At 44.4% G+C, this 23,170-nt stretch overlaps 1 protein-coding gene across 1 annotated transcript in view; it reads left to right on the top strand.

The window, feature by feature from the left end:
• Positions 1 to 9,461: 9,461 nt before the first annotated feature.
• Positions 9,462 to 23,170, top strand: part of AFG3L2 (AFG3 like matrix AAA peptidase subunit 2) — a 31,083-nt gene continuing 17,374 nt past the window's right edge. The window contains exons 1-6 of the mRNA XM_044294396.1: positions 9,462 to 9,691; positions 11,060 to 11,150; positions 12,384 to 12,440; positions 18,938 to 19,053; positions 20,527 to 20,679; positions 22,942 to 23,016. Of these exons, the coding sequence (XP_044150331.1) occupies positions 9,584 to 9,691; positions 11,060 to 11,150; positions 12,384 to 12,440; positions 18,938 to 19,053; positions 20,527 to 20,679; positions 22,942 to 23,016 (600 nt within the window). The 5' untranslated portion in view covers positions 9,462 to 9,583. The remainder of the gene's footprint in view (positions 9,692 to 11,059; positions 11,151 to 12,383; positions 12,441 to 18,937; positions 19,054 to 20,526; positions 20,680 to 22,941; positions 23,017 to 23,170) is intronic.

The raw sequence follows: 23,170 nt of genomic DNA, 5'->3' as shown, positions 1-23,170 counted from the left end.
CAGTGAGTGAAAGCTATTCTTACAATGAAAGCTATTATTATAAAATATTTAGGCATTAAGGAAGTGAGTAAGCGGCGGGGCCGGAGTACAGTGACCGCACCGGCCCCGCCGCATTTGCATGACACCGGCCCCTCCTCCCTCCCCCGTCCAGCTGATACATCGCAGTCTTTTTTGGGGGGGAAAGTGCATCTTATGGGGCGAAAAATACAGTAATCCTTTTCAGTAGAGTGCATTGCCCTCCAGGTATCCACTAGCCCAAATTGGGACAAGGCGGTATTTATTCTATTCAAAGCTATTTTTGACAATGCCGATGCACCTGATGATGAGTCTAAATGGGGCACCAAAGTAACATTAAGGTCGCCACCAAGAAAGGCTAGGCCTTCTGCAAAGTCTCCAAATGTATTGATGGCATCCAAGAGCCATGTAGCTTGCCAAGTGTTGGGCGCATATACATTGCCAAAAGTAAACAGTTGTGGACCTACTGTACCTTTCACAAAAATGAATCTACCATTGTTGTCTCTTAGCGTATCATGATGTGAAAATAAGGTATTCTTATGAAAGGCAATACTAACCCTTTTAGAGGCAGTTGTGGGGGAAGGGTTGTGGAACCATTAATTATAAAGTAAATGGGACAACCTAGGAATGGGGTTTTCGTGAAAATGGGTCTCCTGCAATAGAGCTACCTGAACTTTTAGCTTATGTAAATGCTGACAGATTTGACTTCTTTTGATAGGAGCATTCATCCCCTTAACATTAAACGTACAGACATGTAGATTAGCCATATTTGGTCAAATACTTGAGTAGTGCAGTTTGCCATACCTGTTCTAGCAGTATATGGAGTAGACCAACATGAGATTGTGGGAGGGAAGGAAGTAGAGGAGGGAAGGACCCTTCAATAAAAAGTGGAGGGTATGGAAAACAATTGTAACAAATAGACATATTACAATTCTTAATAAAAAAGAATAAACCATTAGTGGGTATACGTGGATGGCGGAGGTGTCCATCTTGGATGACCACAAGCCCCCATGACATTGCTTTAAGGAACTCTGTATTAAGAAGAGTCTAAAGAACAGCTAAAGAACAGCTAAAGGACAGTTGAATCAGGGAGAAAAAGGTATAATCGAGAGAAGATATAGTCACAGGAGATTGAGAGAGAGGAGCAGGGCGCCTTCTCTGTCACTGACACTAGATGGTGCTCTTTGACCACATAACTCTGTCTCAGCAATACATACATTTGAATATTACACACTACTATCCGGATCTTTAGTGGCCCAATAACTACAGCGGCAGAGAAGAAAAGTACAATAAGAAAATGGCAAATGTTGGGAAAAGGTTATAAATAGATATTAGCGATGTATAAACAGTGTAAACATAAAAATAAAAAAAAGGTAAGAAAAAAGGATGAAACAGAGTACTAATTCACATATGCTTGTCTCACATGGTTGATGGGGCCCCATAGTGAAGCGTCAAAAAGGCTCGGCAGCCTTGCATATCAGATGAGAATCAGCACCCATAAGTTCTCTTTTCATGTGGCAGCATGGCGAGGGCTCCTCCTAGATCTTCGTTGTTTAGTAGTAACGACCTGCCAGGTGTCCTTGTCAAGTAATGGAGTTAAGTCGGACACATTTTGCGCCGGGTACCAGTCCAGAATGTCCAGCTCTTGTATATCCAAGACTTCGCAAATTCTCACTAAGTCCACGTGACTTCTGACAACTTGTTTGCGAAGTGGCGTATTTATCAGAAGTCCGAACGGGTGCAGCCAGCGGTATGTTATCTTCTTCTGATGTAGTACATCCAGGAGCAGTTTGAGGTGTCTTCTTTTCCTCAGGGTCATGGGTGATAAATCCTGAAACAGTGCTACTGTAGATCCCTCAATTTCTGCTGTCTTGTTCGCTCTTGCGGCGGTCATGATCCTCTCCTTCACCGCAAAGTTGGACATGCGGAATATGACATCCCTGGGGGGATCCTGCGGTCTTGGTAATGGTCGGAGGGCTCTGTGGATCCTGTCCATTTCAAAGAGGTCTGTTTGGCTATCCGGTATAAGGCGGATGAATAACTGAACGACCTCATGTTGCAGGGATTCCTGTGGCACCGACTTCGGTATACCTTTCAGCTGTATGTTGTAGCGGTGTACCCTGTTGTCCTGGTCCTCTACCAGGGAGTACAAATATCTAGCTTCTATATCGTCCACTCTGGAGTCTAACTGTCGCATGTCTTTCTTTATTTCAGAGACATCCTGCCGTATCAGACCCAGCGCATCATGTAGAAGATCTTTCATAAACGCCCTGGAGAGAGGTAAGTCATCAGCTGGATTAGGTTGTTCCTGCTCACTGTCTCCCTCACCCTCTGAGTTGGCATCCTTGTCTTCCGCGGGGTTTGCGAGGCGCGCCGGCGCCATCTTCGATTCAGACCTCATATCTGTCCTCTGGACAAATCTGTCCAAATCGCTCTGATTTGTGGCGGTTTTCGGCTTCCCTGGTATTTCTTTAGGCCTTCCTTGCTGAGCTTTCCCATCTTGAAGCTATGATAATGGCTTAAAGCGCTCAGGATGACTCGGTCAGCGACGGAGCTCTTCACACAGCCTGCATCCGGCTCGGCTGCTAGACTCCGCCCCCACGCGTTATTTATAAAGTCTGATTGCTGGTCACATGACACAGCTGAGGATCAGGAGGGAGGTTATAACTCACAAATACAATCACTGGTAAGAAGATTACCTTCACTACCGTTTACTCATGTACCTTTCTCATAGGTCAGAGAATAAACATTTTTATGGGAGTGTTACTTTAACTTTTAGCTGAGCAGTGTCTGTGGAATACAGATGACACACAGAGGGCAAAAAACGGCACACGGACCAAACACAGACATCTTCAAGGGTGAAACATGGATTGAATTTTTCACGGATGTCACATGGACACGGAAATGTGAAAGAGGCCTGACTGTGTAACAGCGTCCTAACATGTAATTTCTTCTACTAGCATTGCTTCCTATTAGCTGTTCTACAATGTTGGTAGGTGTCATAAAAGTGGAGGAGTCCTTTAAGCCATTCACTACCGGAGATTTTTTCGTTTTTGCGTTTTTATTTTTCTTCCCTATCTTCCTTGAGCCATAACTTTTTTATATTTCCGTTTTACTGGATTTTCCATGGTGTTTTGTTTGCGGCAAAACGGACCATTCTCTGGGTCAGTACTATTACAATACCCCATATGTATAGGTTTTCTATGTCTAAATAGTGTAAAAATAAATGTAAACTTAAAAAAAATATATATATTGTTATTCTGACCCCATGACTTTTTTAAACTTATGTCTACTGAGCTGAGCTCATTTTTTGCGGGACAATCTGTAGTATACAATTTTTGAGTTTGTGTGACTTTTTGATCACATTTTATAAAAAAAAATTGGGGTAAGAGAAGCAAGGAACAAATGGCCAATCTGCCACTTTGACACTTTTTTCAGTTACACCATTTGCCATATTAGAATTTATTTTTACATTTTAATATACTGTATGTGTTTTCGGTCACGGTTATTTTTTTATTATACGGAAAGGGGGTTCATTTAAACTTTTATATATATTTTTTTAAATAAATTTTTAACATTTATATATGAGCCTATAAATTCATTTTTATTTTTTAATTTTGTACAATCAGGGATTTTTAAAATGAGTTTATGACTGTCAATTGCTAATTTCTTATGTTGGCCTGCCATCTAGTGGCCAAAATAAGAATTGCAGCATCAATACTATAAGCCTCGTCAGCGAGGCTCATAGTATTCAGAGCAACTACTGAGCTTCTGGGTTTTTGCGCATTTAGATGCCATGATCTCACTTGATCACGGCATCTAAAGCCTTTAATTACCGCGATCTGCATTATTGCCGGTCATGGCAATTAGCCACAGGTCTGGCCATGGCACCGGCTGCATGTGCGAGCGGGCGTCATGTTCGCACATTGCTCCAGAGCCGTACATGTATGGTGCTGGTAGCGAAAGGGTTAGTTTCCAGTACCATCTCTATGCTGATGACACCCAATTATACACTTCATCCCCCGACATCACCTCTGCTGTATTACAGAACACCAGTGACTGTCGCTAACATCATGTCCCCTCTCTATCTGAAAATGAATCTTTCAGAAACTGAACTTCTTATGTTTTCTCCATCTACTAACCTACCCAAACCCGATATCTCCATCCCAGTGTGTGACACCATCATCACTCCTAGGCAGCACGCCCGCTGTCTCAGTGTGCTGTTTCACACTGATCTCTCCTTCAACCCTATATTCAATCTCTCACCCGCTCATGTCGCCTACACCTCAAAAACATCTCTAGAATTCACCCTTTTCTGACTATGGAAACAACAAAAACTGTCATTGTAGCCCTGATCTATTCCCGCCTCGATTACTGTAACTCACTATCAATTGGCCTCCCCCTCACTAAATGTTCCCCTCTCCAATCTATCCTTAATGCAGCAGCCAGACTCCTCTATCTGTCCAACCGCTACTCCTATGCCTCCGCCCATACAGTACAGAATTCAATTTAAACTGCTTGTCCTCACCCACAAAGCCCTCCACAGTGCTGCACCCCCTACATCTCTTCCCTCATCTCTGTCTACCGCCCTTCCGGTGCTCTGCACTCTGCAAACAATTTACGACTGACATCCGCCATAATCCGAACCTCTCAATCTCTTCTTAAAGACTGGTTCTCTGTGCCCTACCACAAGAAATCAGGTTAAACCACAATATACACAGTTTTAGGCATTCCCTAAAAAAGTTTTTAGGGTGCCTATCACCGGTGTTCCCTCTAAGCCTTGGCAGCTGCTGAGCGGGGTCGGCTCAGAGCTGGCACAGCGCCATCAAAGGTGGGCGATAAGAAAACCTAAGATAATTGTGACATTAAAGAGCATACCGTGTAACCCCTGCACCATCCCGTACAATACAGTATAATCCCTGCACCATGCTGTGTAATATACAGTATAATCCATACACCATGCTGTACAATATACAATATACAGTATAATCCCTGCACCATGCTGTGTAATATACAGTATAATCCATACACCATGCAGTACAGAATGCATTTTTAAATCCCTGTCCCATGCTATACAATATAGTTCATACACCAGTGGGCTTATGCCTTTTGATCAAAATGTACAGCATGCAGTATAGGGGGCTGTACACGTTAATATTGCGCTGATTAGCCAGTTAAATTAGATCTAAGCATAGCATTGTGGATGTGCGATCCAGTTCTGTTTCTCCCTTGGTATATAGTTCATACACCATGCTGTACAATATACATTATAATCCCTACACCATGCCGTACAATATACAGTATAATCCATAAACTATGCCGCACAATATACACAATAACCCCACAGTGTAGATGTTATACTATATATTGTACAGCATGGTGCAGGGATTATACTGTATATTGTACGGCATGGTGCAGGGATTATACTGTATATTGTACGGCATGGTGCAGGGATTATACTGTATATTGTACAGCATGGTGCAGGGATTATACTGTATATTGTACAGCATGGTATATGGATTATAATGTATATTGTACAGCATGGTGTATGGATTATACTGTATATTGTACAGCATGGTGCAGGGCTTATAATATATACTGTAGTCATCTATAGTGCCATTAGTTTTAGCACGGTAACGTCTAGCGCCATCACACTGTTGTTCCTGGCAAGATTAAATTACACGGTAGATGGGGATGCTTTAGGTGATGGCGCTGTGGATGAAGGTGCTATAGGTGATGGCACTGTGGATGAAGGTGCTATAGGTCATGGTACTGTAGATGGGGGTGCTATAGGTGATGACACTGTAGATGAGGGTGATATAGGTGATGGCACTGTAGATGAGGGTGATATAGGTGATGGCACTGCAGATGAGGGTCCTATAGGCGATGGCACTGTAGATGAGGGTGATATAGGTGATGGCACTGTAGATGATGGTCCTATAGGCGATGGCACTGTAGATGAGGGTCCTATAGGTGATAGCACTGTAGATGAGGGTGCCATAGGCGATGGCACTGTAGATGAGGGTGCTATGGGTGATGGCACTGAAGATGGGGTGCTATAGGTGATGGCACTGTAGATGGGAGTGCTATAGGTGATGGCACTGTAGATGGGGGTGCTATAGGTGATGGCACTGTATATAAGCCTGCTATAGGTGATGGCACAGTAGATGGGGGTGCTATGGGTGATGGCACAGTAGATGGGGTGCTATAGGTGATGGCACTGTAGATGAGGGTGCTATAGGTGATGGAACTGTAGATGAGAGCCCTATAGGTGATGACACGGTAGATGAGGGTGCTATAGGTGATGGCACTGAAGATGGGGTGTTATAGGTGATGGCACTGTAGATGAGGGTGCTATAGGTGATGTCACTGTAGAGGAGGGTGCTATAGGTGATGGCACTGAAGATGAGGGTCCTATAGGTGAGGGCATCATAGCGGAGGGCTGCCCCAGGGACCAAAAGGATAAAACAAACAAGTGTAACCTGCTGTAAATGTAACGCAGCCACAGCTGTGGACATGCTCGAGTGTATCAGCTAAACCAAATAACAAGAGTCTGAGAGAAGAAAAGCTAAGAAGTGTGAGGGGTTAATGTCTGACAACCCTGTGTGATCTGGGGTATCCCAGGGTATTATATTGCTGCAGCCTGTGGGGTCCCAGACTCCCAGGGGGCCCCTGGACCCCGAGCCTCAGATGGATACATTCCTGCGCAGTCTATTATACCCTTGTGAAAACCCATGAGTTCAAATGATGTCTTTGCTGAGCTTGTACCAATGGGTTACCCTGACAGTAAAACCACTCTAGCCTCAGGCTCTAAGATGACGCCGGCTCCACGTTACCTCGCCCGGCTGCTGCTGCGAGCTCAGTCCTCGTCTCCTCTTCTGGTCAGAAAAAGAAGGAGGAGCCACAGCGGTAGCGCAGCAATATGTGTAGGTGGCGCCACGCTGAGCCGCACAGGTCGTATTGAAGACGTCATATTGAGTGTGGGCATTTTGCCGGCGGCATGGTGAGCGGGTGCTGAGCGGACATGAGCAGGGGCACAATAACTGCTGCGTGGCCGCGCACCTGCGCTGCTTAGGAGAAACACTGCCGATCACATCCCCTGATCTATCTATCATTGCCTGAACCTGATCCTCCACCAAACTCTCCAACGCACCCAGAAGCACTTCATATATCAGCTGGTGACCGGCTCATGCAGCTTTATACACTGCCTGTCCCCAAAAAAAAGGCGCCGCCTGGATTTAACTAAGCAAATAGTTATGAGCCTCCTATTGGATAATTACTGCATGGGCGATTACCTTTCAGCTGGCAACAAGTTATTTAACCCCAACTGGTGCAATGAGTTGCTTCTCATGTCGAAAGACACATCTCGTGGTCGTGGAAAAGATGTTAGTCTGTTTGAGAAGGGTCAAATCATTGGCATGCATCATAGAAACATAGAATGTGTCGGCAGATAAGAACCATTTGGCCCATCTAGTCTGCCCAATATACTAAATACTATGGATAGCCCCTGGCCCTATCTTATATGAAGGATAGCCTTATGCCTATCCCATGCATGCTTAAACTCCTTCACTGTATTTGCAGCTGCCACTTCTGCAGGAAGGCTATTCCATGCATCCACTACTCTCTCAGTAAAGTAACACTTCCTGATATTACTATTAAACCTTTGCCCCTCTAATTTAAAACTATGTCCTCTTGTAGCAGTTTTTCTTCTTTGAAATATTCTCTCCTCTTTTACCTTGTTGATTCCCTTTATGTATTTAAAAGTTTCTATCATATCCCCTCTGTCTCGTCTTTCTTCCAAGCTATACATGTTAAGGTCCTTTAATCTCTCCTGGTAAGTTTTATCCTATCAAGCAGAGAAAACATCTAAGGAGATTGCAGAAACTACTAAAATTGGGTTAAGAACTTTCTAACGTATTATTAAAAACTGGAAGGATAGTGGGGACCCATCAGATTTCAGGAAGAAATGTGACGGGGGAAAAAATCCCGAATGATCGTGATTGGCGATCACTTAAACGTTTGATAAAAATCTAATCTAAGAAAAACAACAGTAGAACTCAGGGCTATGTTTGATAGTGAAAGTAAGAGCATTTTCACACGGACAATGCGAAAGGAACTCAAGGGATTGGGACTGAACAGCTGTGTAGCCGTAAGAAAACCACTAATCAGTGAGGCAAACCAGACAAAAAAGGCTTCAATTTGCTAGGGAGCATAAAGATTGGACTCTGGAGCAATGGAAGAAGGTCATGTGGTCTGATGAGTCCAGATTTACCCTGTTCCAGAGTGATGGGCACATCAGGGTAAGAAGAGAGGCAGATGAAGTGATGCACCCATCATGCCTAGTGCCTACTGTACAAGCCTGTGGGGGCAGTGCTATGATCTGGGGTTGCTGCAGTTGGTCAGGTCTAGGTTCAGCAACAGTATGTGCTCCAAGAATGAGGTCAGCTGACTACCTGAACATACTGAATGACCAGGTTATTCCATCAATGGATTGTTTCTTCCCTGATGGCACGGGCATATTCCAAGATGACAATGCCAGGATTAATCGGGATCAAATTGTGAAAGAGTGGTTCAGAGAGCACGAGACATAATTTTCGCACATGAATTGGCCACCACAGAGTCCAGACCTTAACCTCATTGAGAATCTTTGGGATGTGCTGGAGAAGGCTTTGCGGTCAGACTCTACCATCATCAATGCAAGATCTTGGTGAAAAATTAATGCAACACTGGATGGAAATAAATCTTGTGACATTGCAGAAGCTTATCGAAACAATGCCACAGCGAATGCGTGCCGTAATCAAAGCAAAAGCCGGTCCAGCGAAATATTAGCGTGTGTGACCCTTTTTTTTTTTTTGCCAGGCAGTGTATCTGCTCCCCTATTTACCTTAGATGGCCGGACCATCGTACAAAACAAGCACTTCTACATTTTGTGTCTCCCTACCCCCTCATAGATTGTAAGCTCTTGCGGGCAGAGCCCACATTCCTCTTGTAATTATTCACTCTTCTGTTGCTATGTTATTACTTTTGTACATTAATCTCTGAATTGTAAAGCGCTACGGAATATGTTGGCGCCATAGAAAGATGACCATTATTATTTAATTGCCCCCTTTTCCACATCATCACGATGAGTTTGTATCTTCTACAGTCACCCGGCTGAGGGGGCGGGGCTCAGAGACCTCGGTGTCACTCTGACACAGCACTGTGCGGTAGTGAGTGCTGCGCACAGTGTGCACGGTGGCCTATTGTACAGACCCCGCCAGAACGTTACTATAGGAGCCTGCTGAAGTCCATGGCAGTAACTTATTATTCTCCCGCTAACTTCTACATCTGTTTACAGCAATCGTGACGTCACACTCCATCACCTGGAGGGAGCTGTCACTGAACGACACGCCCACGTTGGCAACGTCATCAAGCAGCGCCTGGTAGAGCAGGTTTCTCATTGGGCGGCCGTAGTGACGTCAGTGGTTTGCTCCAGTAGTTGCCTGTGGAGGTCGTAGTGGAAGTTCTGATGGGAGGCGTGATGCTGGTGACATAACGCTGCCCGGAGTCTACAGACAGGTCGCGCCTCATGGCTCACCGCTGCCTGCTGGTGCACGGGCTCTGCCGACCCCTCACTGGGGCGCTCCTTCCCGTGCTGCCGCATAGCCAGCGCCTAGGGGCCTGCTGCCTGAGGAGGGTGAGCACCGCTACTACGCTGGGTGGTTGTCTCTCTTCTGCCATGGTGTTTGTGGAGTCATTCCCATATCCCCACCATTCTCAACCACAGGCAGGCACATAGCAGTGAGGGTTGTGTCTTTACCCTTCTTAAAGGGGTTGGTCGGTTTCATCCTAGAACCACACAGCTCCTTTAAGTGACCATCTGAGCCATCTACAAGCCAAAGGCAGTCTGGGATATCCCCCAATGTTTTAGAATGTCTTGTACAGGTTAATTGGAGGTTTGTTTGACACTTATCGGTCACAGAGTATCTGTAGGCTGTGGACTCGTTCGATAGCAGCTTTTTATGATTGCGTTTTGGGCTTAGAAAATCATTTTTTTTTTCAATTGGTCTTTATTAAAAATGTTTAGCTGTTGCAAGCTGTCAATTTGGGGGAAGTTCATAAAAACTGATTTAAATGAAAAGGGCCGTAGTTCCCCATAGCAACCAATCAGATTCTACCTATCAATTTTCAGAGCTCTTTATGAAAATGAAAGGTGGAATCTGATTGGTTGGGCAACTAAGCCCGTTTCTGACTGCAGCATCTAGGGAGTTAAAGGGCATCTGTCAGCAGATTTGTACCTATGAAACTGGCTGACCTGTTTATATGTGCATTTGGCAGTTGAAGGGATCTGTGTTGGTCCCATGTTCTTATGTGCCCACGTTCCTGAGAAAAATTATGTTTTATTATATGCAAATGAGCCTCTAGGAGCAATAGGCTCTGCTCTCTCTGCAATGCTCATTTGCATATAATAAAACACACTTTTTCTCAGCAATGCAGGTACATATGACCACGGGACCAACACAGATGCCTTCAGCTGTCAAGCACACATGTAACAGGTCAGCCAGTTTCATAGGTACAAAACTGCTGACAGATGCCCTTTAAGCGGCTGGCAATGGAGTTTACTCCAGTGCCAATCAGTACAGCAGGAGCCCGGCTTCAGTCCCACGAGAGTGCTGTGTCAGTGCAGCCTGTGAGGCCTGTTCAGTTCCCTCCCCCCGCACCTGCATTAAGGGTAGGTATACATGGAGTTTGTTGGAGGAGGTTTTGAGGCCGATTTTCCTGTGTGGGTCCCCTGCGGTTCTAGGCCGGCCAGTCTTCATTTATGTTGCAGCAAGGACCTCTGTGATCACACCACGTGGTCGCTGCAACCAGTCTCTGACCTCAGCAGTCACGTGAGGTTGTTGCTGCAGCGCAGGAAATAAAGACTGGCGTGGAGCACCAGAGCTGTGTGGTCGTACCCTTACAATGCAGACCTGTTCACCTGATGAATGCCATGGATTGTTCTTGCCTAGATCCTTCTGTCAGCTCTTTGAGGGTTAACATGAATTTTTTTTTTTTTTTTAAGATTCAGACACAAGCCGGTGATGTAGGCAAGAAGACCTTTCTGGCCAATGTAATTGCTGCATACCGCCGACTGTGCGCTCAACCCCCTAAAGGTAGGTATTAGGAGCACTGCAGTTATTACACCCTCCATAACTACATTCTCTGTTTGTGCAGTGTCAGGAAGTAGCTATGTACACAGCAAATTTAGCGGTTCTCCAGGCTTTTAATTTTGATTCCCTATCCTCAGGATAGGTCATCAATATCAGACTGACGGGGGTCTGACACCCGGCACCCCCGCGGATCAGCTGTATGAGGAGGCGGTGCGCAGTGTGCCCTTCTCTCTTCCTGATGCTGTCTGTGGCAGAGCAGGAAGGCAGATGTCACACTACACGCGCTGTCTCCTCATACAGCTGATCGGCTGGGGTGCCGGGTGTCAGACCCCCGTCAGTCTGATATTTATGACCTTTCCTGAGGATAGGGCATCAATATTAAAAGCCTGGAGAACCCCTGTTTTTTTTGAAGCATCAACCCAATGGTATTAAAAACTGGAATTCAGCATGTTAAAGGGGATTTCTGGTTCTTTTAAAACTGATAGCTTGTCCCTTGGAGGTGGTCTACTTCTCAGTGCCCCTGCTATTCAGCTCTTTACTGATTACTGCATCTCCTAAACTGTTCACACCACTTTGTACTTTTACCAGCGATTGATATTACCATACACTACTTCTTCACCGCATTCAAGTCAATGGGACTAAGCTGTAATGCCAAAAAAAGCCACTACAAAGCACAGCTATAGCCCCTTCAAACAGCTGATACAGGGGGTGTAAAGAATTGCCAATCCTACCAATCTAATATTGATGGCTTATCCTAAGGATAGCCCTTCAGTTATAAAGAACCAGATAACCCCTTTAAAGAGAACCCGTCACCCATCGTGACTACTTGCGTTCCTTGTGTAATAACAAATAAGTATATATTATGACTCTGAGTTGTGCAGTTCCTCTATTATTCCTACCAGACGTTCATTTTTGAATTGCCAAAGTCTGCAATAACATTCCAGACGGGAGTTACTAGTTTGAGCTGTGTCCTCGCACGATCTGACACTATCCAATCAATGCTGTTAGTGTCAGACAGTGCGGGGACCCCCCCCCCCCCCAACTGGTAACATCTAGGCGGACAGTTATTGAAGACTGCTGGCAATTCATAAACTTCTAGTAGGAATAGCAGAAGGAGGCACAACACAGAAAAGATGCTACAGAATTGCTAGAACATGAGGAATGCAAGTATTTACTAAGTACTCTTTAGCTACATTATCTTGTAAATGCTTGACTCCGCTTTTACTTGTCTTTCAGGTTTTGAGAAATATTTTCCAAATGGCAAAAATGGTAAAAAAGCAAATGATGCAAAAGGTAAGTGCTCCTGTATTATGGACTGTTCTGTAATCAGAAGGTAGATGATCAAGTGGACGATAAACCTCTGTCCCATCTCTATGTAAATGGAACTGCACCTAAGGCTGAATGCATATGGCCGTGTTCCGTGGCCGTAAGCGCTCCGTGGTATGCCAGCCTGGATTCCTGCTGACAGCACAGGGCTCCAAATGGCGACCAAAATGGTCGCAAATGCGACCTAGAATTGCTAAATGGCGCCATTTGCGCCTAGACCCGCCGCTGCTCTGCCGCTTTCACATTACTGACATGGCACGCGCTGCTGTTAGCGCGGCCATGTTCTCAACAACACAGGGGAGAAGGACGCAGTCCCTCCCCCCCGGTACTGCTGCTGCCACCAATGGGCTGATAGCAGGGAGGAGGAGGGGAGGCTGTCTGCGCGCTGCGATCCGCCGCTACGATATTCATTGGTGGTGCAGTGCACTGCACCCCCCCCGACCCCAGTATTATAAATCAGAATCATTGGTGGTGCAGTGCGCCCCCCAACCCCCCCATCCCCCAAGTATTATAATCATTGGTGGCAGTGGCAGTTCTGATCGGAGCCCCAGCAGTGTAATCCTGGGGCTCCGATCGGTTACCATGGCAGCCAGGATGCTACTCAAGCCCTGGCTGCCATGGTACGCTCCCTGCTGCTGTGTGTACTATTCACAGGGCAGCAGGGACAGTGTGAAGTCCTATTCACCCTGATAGAGATCAATCAGGGTGAATAGGACGGGATGAAAGATCCCAGGTTCTAGCCCCTAAGGAGGTAAATAGGTATTAAATAAAAAGTTTAAAAAAAAAAAAAAAAAAAAATATATTAAGTTTTTAAATCACTCCCTTGCCCAATTTTACATATAAAAAATATAAACAATAAAAAAAATTACATATCGCCACGCCCGAAAAAAGTGCGAACTATTAACCACCTCCCGACCGCCGTACGCGTATATGCGTCCGGGAGGTGGTTGCTTTATTCCTCCTGGACGCATATACGCGTCTTCTCGCGAGACGCGAGATTTCCTGTGAACAGGCGCGCGCGCTCACAGGAACAGAAGGTAAGCGAGTGGATCTCCAGCCTGCCAGCGGCGATCGTTCGCTGGCAGGCTGGAGATCCGAATTTTTTAACCCCTAACAGGTATATTAGACGCTGTTTTCATAACAGCGTCTAATATACCTCCTACCTGGTCCTCTGGTGGTCCCTTTTGTTAGGATCGACCACCAGAGGTCACCAGAGGTCACTTATTAACCCCTTATAAACCCCTGATCACCCCATATAAACTCCCTGATCACCCCCCTGTCATTGATCACCGCCCTGTCATTGATCACCGCCCTGTCAGGCTCCGTTCAGACGTCCGCATGATTTTTACGGATCCGATCCATGTATCCATGGATCCGTAAAAATCATGCGGACGTCTGAATGGAGCCTTACAGGGGGGTGATCAATGACAGGCGGGTGATCACCCATATACACTCCCTGATCACCCCCTGTCATTGATCACCGCCCTGTCAGGCTCCATTCAGACGTCCGCATGATTTTTACGGATCCGATCCATGTATCCATGGATCCGTAAAAATCATGCGGACGTCTGAATGGAGCCTTACAGGGGGGTGATCGATGACAGGCGGGTGATCACCCATATACACTCCCTGATCACCCCCTGTCATTGATCACCGCCCTGTCAGGCTCCATTCAGACGTCCGCATGATTTTTACGGATCCGATCCATGTATCCATGGATCCGTAAAAATCATGCGGACGTCTGAATGGAGCCTTACAGGGGGGTGATCAATGACAGGCGGGTGATCACCCATATACACTCCCTGATCACCCCCCTGTCATTGATCACCCCCCTGTCATTGATCACCCCCCTGTCAGGCTCCATTCAGACGTCCGCATGATTTTTACGGATCCGATCCATGTATCCATGGATCCGTAAAAATCATGCGGACGTCTGAATGGAGCCTTACAGGGGGGGTGATCAGTGACAGGGGGGTGATCACCCTGATTACCCTGATCACCCTCTGTCATTGATAACCCCCCTGTAAGGCTCCATTCAGACGTCCGCATGCGTTCTGTGGATCCGATCCATGTATCCATGGATCCGTAAAAAATCATGCAGATGTCTGAATGGAGCCTTACAGGGGGGGTGATCAGTGACAGGGGGGTGATCACCCTGATTACCCTGATCACCCCCTGTCATTGATAACCCCCCTGTAAGGCTCCATTCAGACGTCCGCATGCGTTTTGTGGATCCGATCCATGTATCCATGGATCCGTAAAAAATCATGCGGATGTCTGAATGGAGCCTTACAGGGGGGGTGATCAGTGACAGGGGGGTGATCACCCTGATTACCCTGATCACCCCCTGTCATTGATAACCCCCCTGTAAGGCTCCATTCAGACGTCCGCATGCGTTCTGTGGATCCGATCCATGGATCCGTAAAAATCATGCGGACGTCTGAATGGAGCCTTACAGGGGGGGTGATCAATGACAGGGGGGTGATCAGGGAGTCTATATGGGTGATCACCCCCCCCTGTCATTGATCACCCCCCTGTCATTGATCACTCCCCCCCTGGTAAGGCTCCATTCAGCCATTTTTTTTTTGGCACAAGTTAGCGGACATTTTTTGTTTGTTTTTGTTTTTTCTTACAAAGTCTCATATTCCACTAACTTGTGTCAAAAAATAAAATCTCACATGGACGCACCATACCCCTCACGGAATCCAAATGCGTAAACATTTTTAGACATTTATATTCCAGACTTCTCACGCTTTAGGGCCCCTAAAAAGCCAGGGCAGTATAAATACCCCACATGTGACCCCATTTCGGAAAGAAGACACCCCAAGGTATTCCGTGAGGGGCATATTGAGTCCATGAAAGATTGAAATTTTTGTCCTAAGTTAGCGGAAAGTGAGACTTTGTGAGAAAAAAACAAAAAAAAAATCAATATCCGCTAACTTATGCAAAAAAAAAAAAATTCTAGGAACTCGCCATGCCCCTCATTGAATACCTCGGGGTGTCTTCTTTCCAAAGTGGGGTCACATGTGGGGTATTTATACTGCCCTGGCTTTTTAGGGGCCCGAAAGTGTGAGAAGAAGTCTGGGATCCAAATGTCTAAAAATGCCCTCCTAAAAGGAATTTGGGCCCCTTTGCGCATCTAGGCTGCAAAAAAGTGTCATACATGTGGTATCGCCGTACTCAGGAGAAGTTGGGGAATGTGTTTTGGGGTGTCATTTTACATATACCCATGCTGGGTGAGAAAAATATCTTGGTCAAATGCCAACTTTGTATAAAAAAATGGGAAAAGTTGTCTTTTGCCAAGATATTTCTCTCACCCAGCATGGGTATATGTAAAATGACCCCCCAAAACACATTGCCCAACTTCTCCTGAGTACGGCGATACCAGATGTGTCACACTTTTTTGCAGCCAAGGTGGGCAAAGGGGCACCTTTCGGATTTCACAGGCCATTTTTTACACATTTTGATTTCAAGGTACTTCTTACACATTTGGGCCCCTAAATTGCCAGGGCAGTATAACTACGCCACAAGTGACCCCATTTTGGAAAGAAGACACCCCAAGGTATTCCGTGGGGGGCACGGCGAGTTCCTAGAATTTTTTTATTTTTTGTCACAATTTAGCGGAAAATGATGATTTTTCTTTTTTTTTCTTTTTTCCTTACAAAGTCTCATATTCCACTAACTTGCGACAAAAAATAAAAAATTCTAGGAACTCGCCATGCCCCTCACGGAATACCTTGGGGTGTCTTCTTTCCAAAATGGGGTCACTTGTGGGGTAGTTATACTGCCCTGGCAATTTAGGGGCCCAAATGTGTGAGAAGAACTTTGCAATCAAAATGTGTAAAAAATGCCCTGCAAAATCCGAAAGGTGCACTTTGGAATATGTGCCCCTTTGCCCACCTTGGCAGCAAAAAAGTGTGACACATCTGGTATCGCCGTACTCAGGAGAAGTTGGGCAATGTGTTTTGGGGTGTCATTTTACATATACCCATGCTGGGTGAGAGAAATATCTTGGCAAAAGACAACTTTTCCCATATTTTTATACAAAGTTGGCATTTGACCAAGATATTTTTCTCACCCAGCATGGGTATATGTAAAATGACACCCCAAAACACATTCCCCAACTTCTCCTGAGTACGGCGATACCACATGTGTGACACTTTTTTGCTGCCAAGGTGGGCAAAGGGGCGCATATTCCAAAGTGCACCTTTCGGATTTCACCGGTCATTTCTTACACATTTTGATTGCAAAGTTCTTCTCACACATTTGGGCCCCTAAATTGCCAGGGCAGTATAACTACCCCACAAGTGACCCCATTTTGGAAAGAAGACACCCCAAGGTATTCTGTGAGGGGCATGGTGAGTTCCTAGAATTTTTTATTTTTTGTCGCAAGTTAGTGGAATATGAGACTTTGTAAGAAAAAAATAAAAAGAAAAAAATCATCATCATTTTCCGCTAACTTGTGACAAAAAATAAAAAGTTCTATGAACTCACTATGCCCATCAGCGAATACCTTAGGGTGTCTACTTTCCTAAATGGGGTCATTTGTGGGGGTTTTCTACTGTTTGGGCATTGTAGAACCTCAGGAAACATGACAGGTGCTCAGAAAATCAGAGCCGTTTCAAAAAGCGGAAATTCACATTTTTGTACCATAGTTTGTAAATGCTATAACTTTTACCCAAACCATTTTTTTTTTGCCCAAACATTTTTTTTTTATCAAAGACATGTAGAACTATAAATTTAGCGAAAAATTTATATATGGATGTCGTTTTTTTTGCAAAATTTCACAGCTGAAAGTGAAAAATGTCATTTTTTTGCAAAAAAATCGTTACATTTTGATTAATAACAAAAAAAGTAAAAATGTCAGCAGCAATAAAATACCACCAAATGAAAGCTCCATTAGTGAGAAGAAAAGGAGGTAAAATTCATTTGGGTGGTAAGTTGCATGACCGAGCGATAAACGGTGAAAATAGTGTAGTGCCGAAGTGTAAAAAGTGGCCTGGTCATGAAGGGGGTTTCACCTAGCGGGGCTGAAGTGGTTAAATTATAAAAAAAAATCTCCTAAGCGGTGAACGCGGTAACAAAATAAAAAAAGTGCAATTTCTTTCACCTTGTCCTGAGGATCGGACTGTTCTATTATGGTCCAGGCGTTCCATAAAATGTGGCTTTTTTTGGTTTATTTTTTTTCACTTGGTATCGAGTATCGCAATACTTTTTTATGGTATCTAAATCAAGTCAAAATTTTGGTATAGTGTCAAACCTAGGTAAGACGTGTGTGTGTGTTTTTTTTTTTTTTTTTTTTTTTTTTTTTTTTTTTTTTTTTTTTATTATACCGTAATTATATTTTACATTTGGCTCCTAAATTTTTCAGGTTAGGAGCCAATGGCTCCTTGATATTTTTTATTTATTTTTTTGTCTGGAGCCCTGCAGCAGGAGTGCACGGCGTCATTGGTTGCTATAACGCCGTGCGCTTCATGCCGCCGCTGCACTACAGTAATACACTGGTATGATCTATACCAGTGTATTACTGTAGTGCAGCGGCTGCATGAAGCGCACGGCATCATAGCAACCAATGGCGCCATGCGCTCCTGCTGTCAGCAGGAATCCAGGCCGGCATACCACGGACCGCTCATGGCCGCGGAACACGGCCGTGTGAATTCGGCCTAAAATTCACATTCTGCAAATTCCCTATTAATGGAAAGTGAATTCAAATGTTAATGTCAGTGTTTATTTTTTTATTATTATTTTTAACCCATAAAGTACTGGTCTATTTTGGTCCTTAACCCGCTAAAGAAATTGTGCCAGAATGGAATCCTATGCACTATCCACAGGATAGGGGTTAAGTATTTGAATAGTGGGGGTCCAACTACTGGGATCCCCATCGATCACAAGAATGAGGTTCCAGGGGCTACCATGCAAGTGGTGCAGGTCAAGTATGCGTGCTGCCGGTCTCTTTGGCGTCTGCTGGAGATAGCAGAGAACAGCTATATAGGGCTTGCTTTTTGTGAAATGAGTTGTATGTTTTTTTTACAGGTACCGCTTTGGGGTAGATATATGTAAAGTGTATTGATTAATGGGAAGAAATGGGGGGGGGGGGAGACCAGCAAATCCATCTCATCGCTAACAGTTTCTTTGTCAGTGTTCCACTGACGGGTCATCATGATTGTTGTCTCCTATCTATCCCTCTGGCCCCAAGCAGAGGAACACCCCCCCCCCCCCCCCCACTGTTGAACATCTTAGATGCCCCAGTCAGTACGGATACAGCCTTGCCTCTGATGCTGATTTTGTGGGTGCACTGACAACACACATGAGATCACTACTATGAAAAATGTACATCATAAATCGGGAATAAGCACCTGACTGGGACGTGCATTTTCTTTACTGGACATTAAGGGATGAATTGATGCAGCAATAATTGATTTGTTCAGTTTTTCTAACTATTTTTATTTTTAAATCTGCTATAGGTGCAAAACAAAATGAGAAGACTTCCTCCGGTGGAGGGGGTGCCTCAGGAGGAGGTGGCAATAAAGGTGGAAAGAAAGGCGGGAAGTCGGACGAGTGGTGGTCAAGAGTGCAAAAGGTAAGGCAGTTACAAATGTAACAAAGCATTTTAAAGGGGTTGTCCAGTTTCAGTAAGAACGCAGCCTCTCTGGTTCTCCCAACTAGGCTCTGTTTTCCCAGCTGCAGCGGTGATGTTGTCAATGTGACTTCAATACTGCAGCCAGGTAAATCAGACCCAACCGAGAGAACCGGCGCTAGATGAGTACCGCTCAAGTCTTTCAGGTTTATCTCCAGTGTTGTCTGCTTTCTTTCTGAAACTGTCAATATTTCAACCTTTAAAACAAATGGTAAGACAGACAGTGTGAAGATAAAGATGCATTTGCTTTCTAATGTACTTTGCTAGCTTTCTTGTATAGGGAACCGCTCCAAATGTAATCGGGGTACAGTTATTAAAACGAGTGCAAAGTAAAAATGGCACAGTTGCCCGTAGTAACCATTTAATTTGCTGTTATCATTTTACAAAGCATCCCTGAAAAGCAAAAAAGACTGCAGTCTGCAAAATACGGATAATGTCAGTGTGACATCTGTGTTACATCCGTGTGTTTTTTTTTTTTTTTGTGTGGACTGTTTGACCTCAATGTGTCCATGATGCGCATTTTTGGCCAAGAATAGGACATGTTCTATCTTTTGCGGAACAGACATACGGGTATAGAAAGCAATAGGCTGATTCTACATAAACATGTCCTATACTTGACCTCAAAATGCAGTCCATGAACCCATTGAAGTCAACAGGTCTGTAGAAAAAGCTGGTGCCACACAGAGGTGATCCGTATTTTGCACACCACAAAATATATACAGTTGTGTGAATGTACCCTTGTTGCTTGCTGTGGATGACCCCAGTTTGGATGCATTTCCTCCTGTAAAGCATACACTTGCTGGCAGCACAACGTGCCGCAGCTTATTGTGAGTTTAGCCAAACGACGCGATGTTAATGGATAAGACACTGTTCAAATCATCGAGTCTGTCACTACTGCATGCTGCTGTCACAAACCGCAGCATGAAAGGATGGCGGGTTCACTTAGCTGACTCTACGGGCCTATTCACACTCCAAAAATCTCATCTGAGTTTTTGCTGACTTTCAGTTGCTCCAGTAACTGAACGAGCCCTGTACTTTGTCTCCAATCCATCCATATCCAACAGCAAGCCTCACTACGCTGCCCATATTGTTATTCATGGCTATGGATGAGAATACAAATTACCCCAAATTGGTGCGTTTAAAAAATAAAATAAAATCTCATGTTGCATAGAACAAGGCCTGTTAATGTAAAAATAAAAGATAGTTGATAGAATGTGGAAAGCCAAAAAAGCATGAATGGTGGTCAGCCCAATCTCCGATATTTTTTGACAGCTAGTGAATTTCCTTAAAAATGGGGAATCTTCAGAAGGAATATGATGCACTTTTCTTTCCTTTTTTGATATTTTGACATATAAAGCTTTTATTAGATCTTTTGAGTATGTTATCTTGTGTGACCTCTTAATCTCTGATTTACAGGGAGAGTTCCCTTGGGATGATAACCAGTTCAGATACTACTTCCTAGCATGTACAGCATTTTGGGCGGCTGCAACTTACTACATTTTCTTCAGGAAGGTTCCTGTAGAAATCACGTGGAAAGACTTTGTGAACAACTACTTATCACAAGGCATGGTGAGTGGGAAGCGCTCCAGCGGTGCGTGCGTGCGTACCTACTGACTGTTTTATATTCCACGAGCCTGGAAATCATGGCAACAAGTCAGAAAGGACTGTATATTTGCCAGAAATTGTATCATGAGAATATATACTTCTATTTACTGTAAAGTAAAATGATCATTCATACAGATAATGCATCAGACACCCGTTGAATGGACATGTTAACACGTAATTTGGGTGTGCGCCCCTGTAGGCTGAGTGCACAAAACACAGAACCAAAAAACTGAAATCAGTAGTCCTAATATTTTGGCACTCAGCGCTACACGTTATATTTTGAATCATTGGATGAAGAATCTACATTTAATATAGGTGTGTAAAAGCAAATATTCAGTTAAAAACAATCCTATACAATAACGAGTACAATGATGCAATTAATTTGCTAATTTTTTATTTTTATTGTGAGGACATTGGGACGCTAGGACACCATATTTCCAACGCAGGGCCCATGAGTTGTATATCTTGACCACACTGTATCTGTGATCCGTGGCTTGATCTACTGTAAAATTAGCACACCTATAATGTATTGGTGTTCATCACATAAGTCACTTAGCTTGCTGTAACTGTGGGGAGAATTAATGCCACCAAGTTCTTCAATGACTATCTGAACTTACTAATTGCTAGAGGTTGTAAAAGTAGCCCAGGCGGTCCAGTAAGTATCGTGAGATGTATCTATCAAATGTCCTATCTCCAGGCAGAGGAGCTTGCAATACGCCTCTAATTTGGCACAGGCTACTTAATTGGTGGCCAGAGTTCCACCCTGAAAGGCATATCAAAGTGTGGAAAAACTAAGGGTGGTTAGGGAAGCATGATGCAGAAGTCAGCTTGACAGCTCAAGGATGCTGGGCACGTGTATCAGAATTTACCTTCATGTAGTCCCATGATGAACCAGAATTTTTTTGTTGGGGGCATGTGTCGAGACGCTTGTGAATTTCTAGTACAGGGTAACCACAGGATCCTTACAGGTTTTAGCCACCGAGAGGTGGGGTCTCCCTTGTCGGGATGGGTGCTCTGTAGACATGGGTAGTCTAGGGACACATTAGGGAGAGAAGAGGATGATTCCCAACTGTCATTCTTCTGCTGGACCCCACTGACTCGGTGTACTATAAGGGTCCATCATTCACACGTCCGTAAGTGTTTTGTGGATCCGCAAAACACGGGCACCAGCAATATGCATTCCGCTATTTGCGGACCGCACATCGCCGACACTATAATAGAAAATGCCTAAACTTGCCTGCAATTGCGGAAAAGAATGGGGCATGTTCTATTTTTTTTTTTGCGGAAGCACAAATGCAGAAGTGTGGATCTGCAAATGCCGATGCGGACAGCACTTTCCGGCCCCATTAAAAATGAATGGGTCTGCACCCGTTCCGCAAAATTGCTGAACAGATGCGGACCCATTTTGTGGACGTGTGAATGGACCCTTCGTAAGACGGACTGGGTCCTGCTAACAGCACCATGGTCCCAGCTGGATAACCGTGTATATCTGTAATAATTGTGTGAGTAATTATCTGCTGCTCTGGCATCTGTGTGCAATTGAGCATGTATATTAGGTGAAGATAGCTTATTTTTATATTGGGGTACAACAAAAATTGTACTGTACATATTTCACACTGAACAACCTGTAAATGAGTTGTTTAGGTTATTTTGATCATGTGGGTACCTAATAAGTGTAGAATTTAGCATTTACGTAAGTATGCATGTTAGTGTATTTTACTAAAAAGAATTGCTTATTTATTATTTTTAACTTCATTTTTTTAAAATACATGTTTGTATAATACCATTAAGGAATTACTGCCTTGCAACATAATTTTATACTTCTAATGTATCCGCATACTCCTGAACGTTATGCTCTGTGTCTATGGCACACGCTGTGGTTAGGACAACCCTAGTGTGACCTTATAGTGCTGCTGTCTGTTACAGAACCTCAGGGCTGACTGCTTACCCAGTCTACGATCAGATCACTGGGACCCAATCCAAGAGGAAAATCCTCTTTGATCGTGCTGTGGTGTCAGACTGTGGCAGTCAAAGGGTTAACAGTTAGGACTGCAGCTGCCCCGATCCTGGCTGTAGAGCAAAAAGCTGCTCTAAAACAGGAGCTCCCTTGAAAACAGGGACGACAGTGAGTGGTTAAGATTCCTGCTTCTTGGTGGTTAAAGATGGTGGAACCAATTCTATATCGTCTGTCATTTCTCTTACCAAACCAAACTTCCTGTCTTTTAGGTGGACCGGCTGCAGGTTGTAAATAAGCGTTTTGTAAAAGTTGTCCTTATTCCTGGAAAATCAAGTATGGAAGGGGTAAGGATTTTGTCATTTTTATATTTTTCTAGATTTTGTATTATTGGGCACAGTTTCTTTATACTGTCCCCTGTTAACCTACTACTTCTTTCCTGATCATAGTGTATCTTAACTGGGGAGGGTATGACTTAAAGGGGTTGTCTGGTTTCATGAT

The sequence above is a fragment of the Bufo gargarizans genome, chromosome 5 (assembly GCF_014858855.1).
Source record: "Bufo gargarizans isolate SCDJY-AF-19 chromosome 5, ASM1485885v1, whole genome shotgun sequence".
Lineage (NCBI taxonomy): Eukaryota > Metazoa > Chordata > Amphibia > Anura > Bufonidae > Bufo > Bufo gargarizans.
Note: the sequence above shows the minus strand (reverse complement) of the source record. Positions and strands in the feature narration are given on the sequence as shown.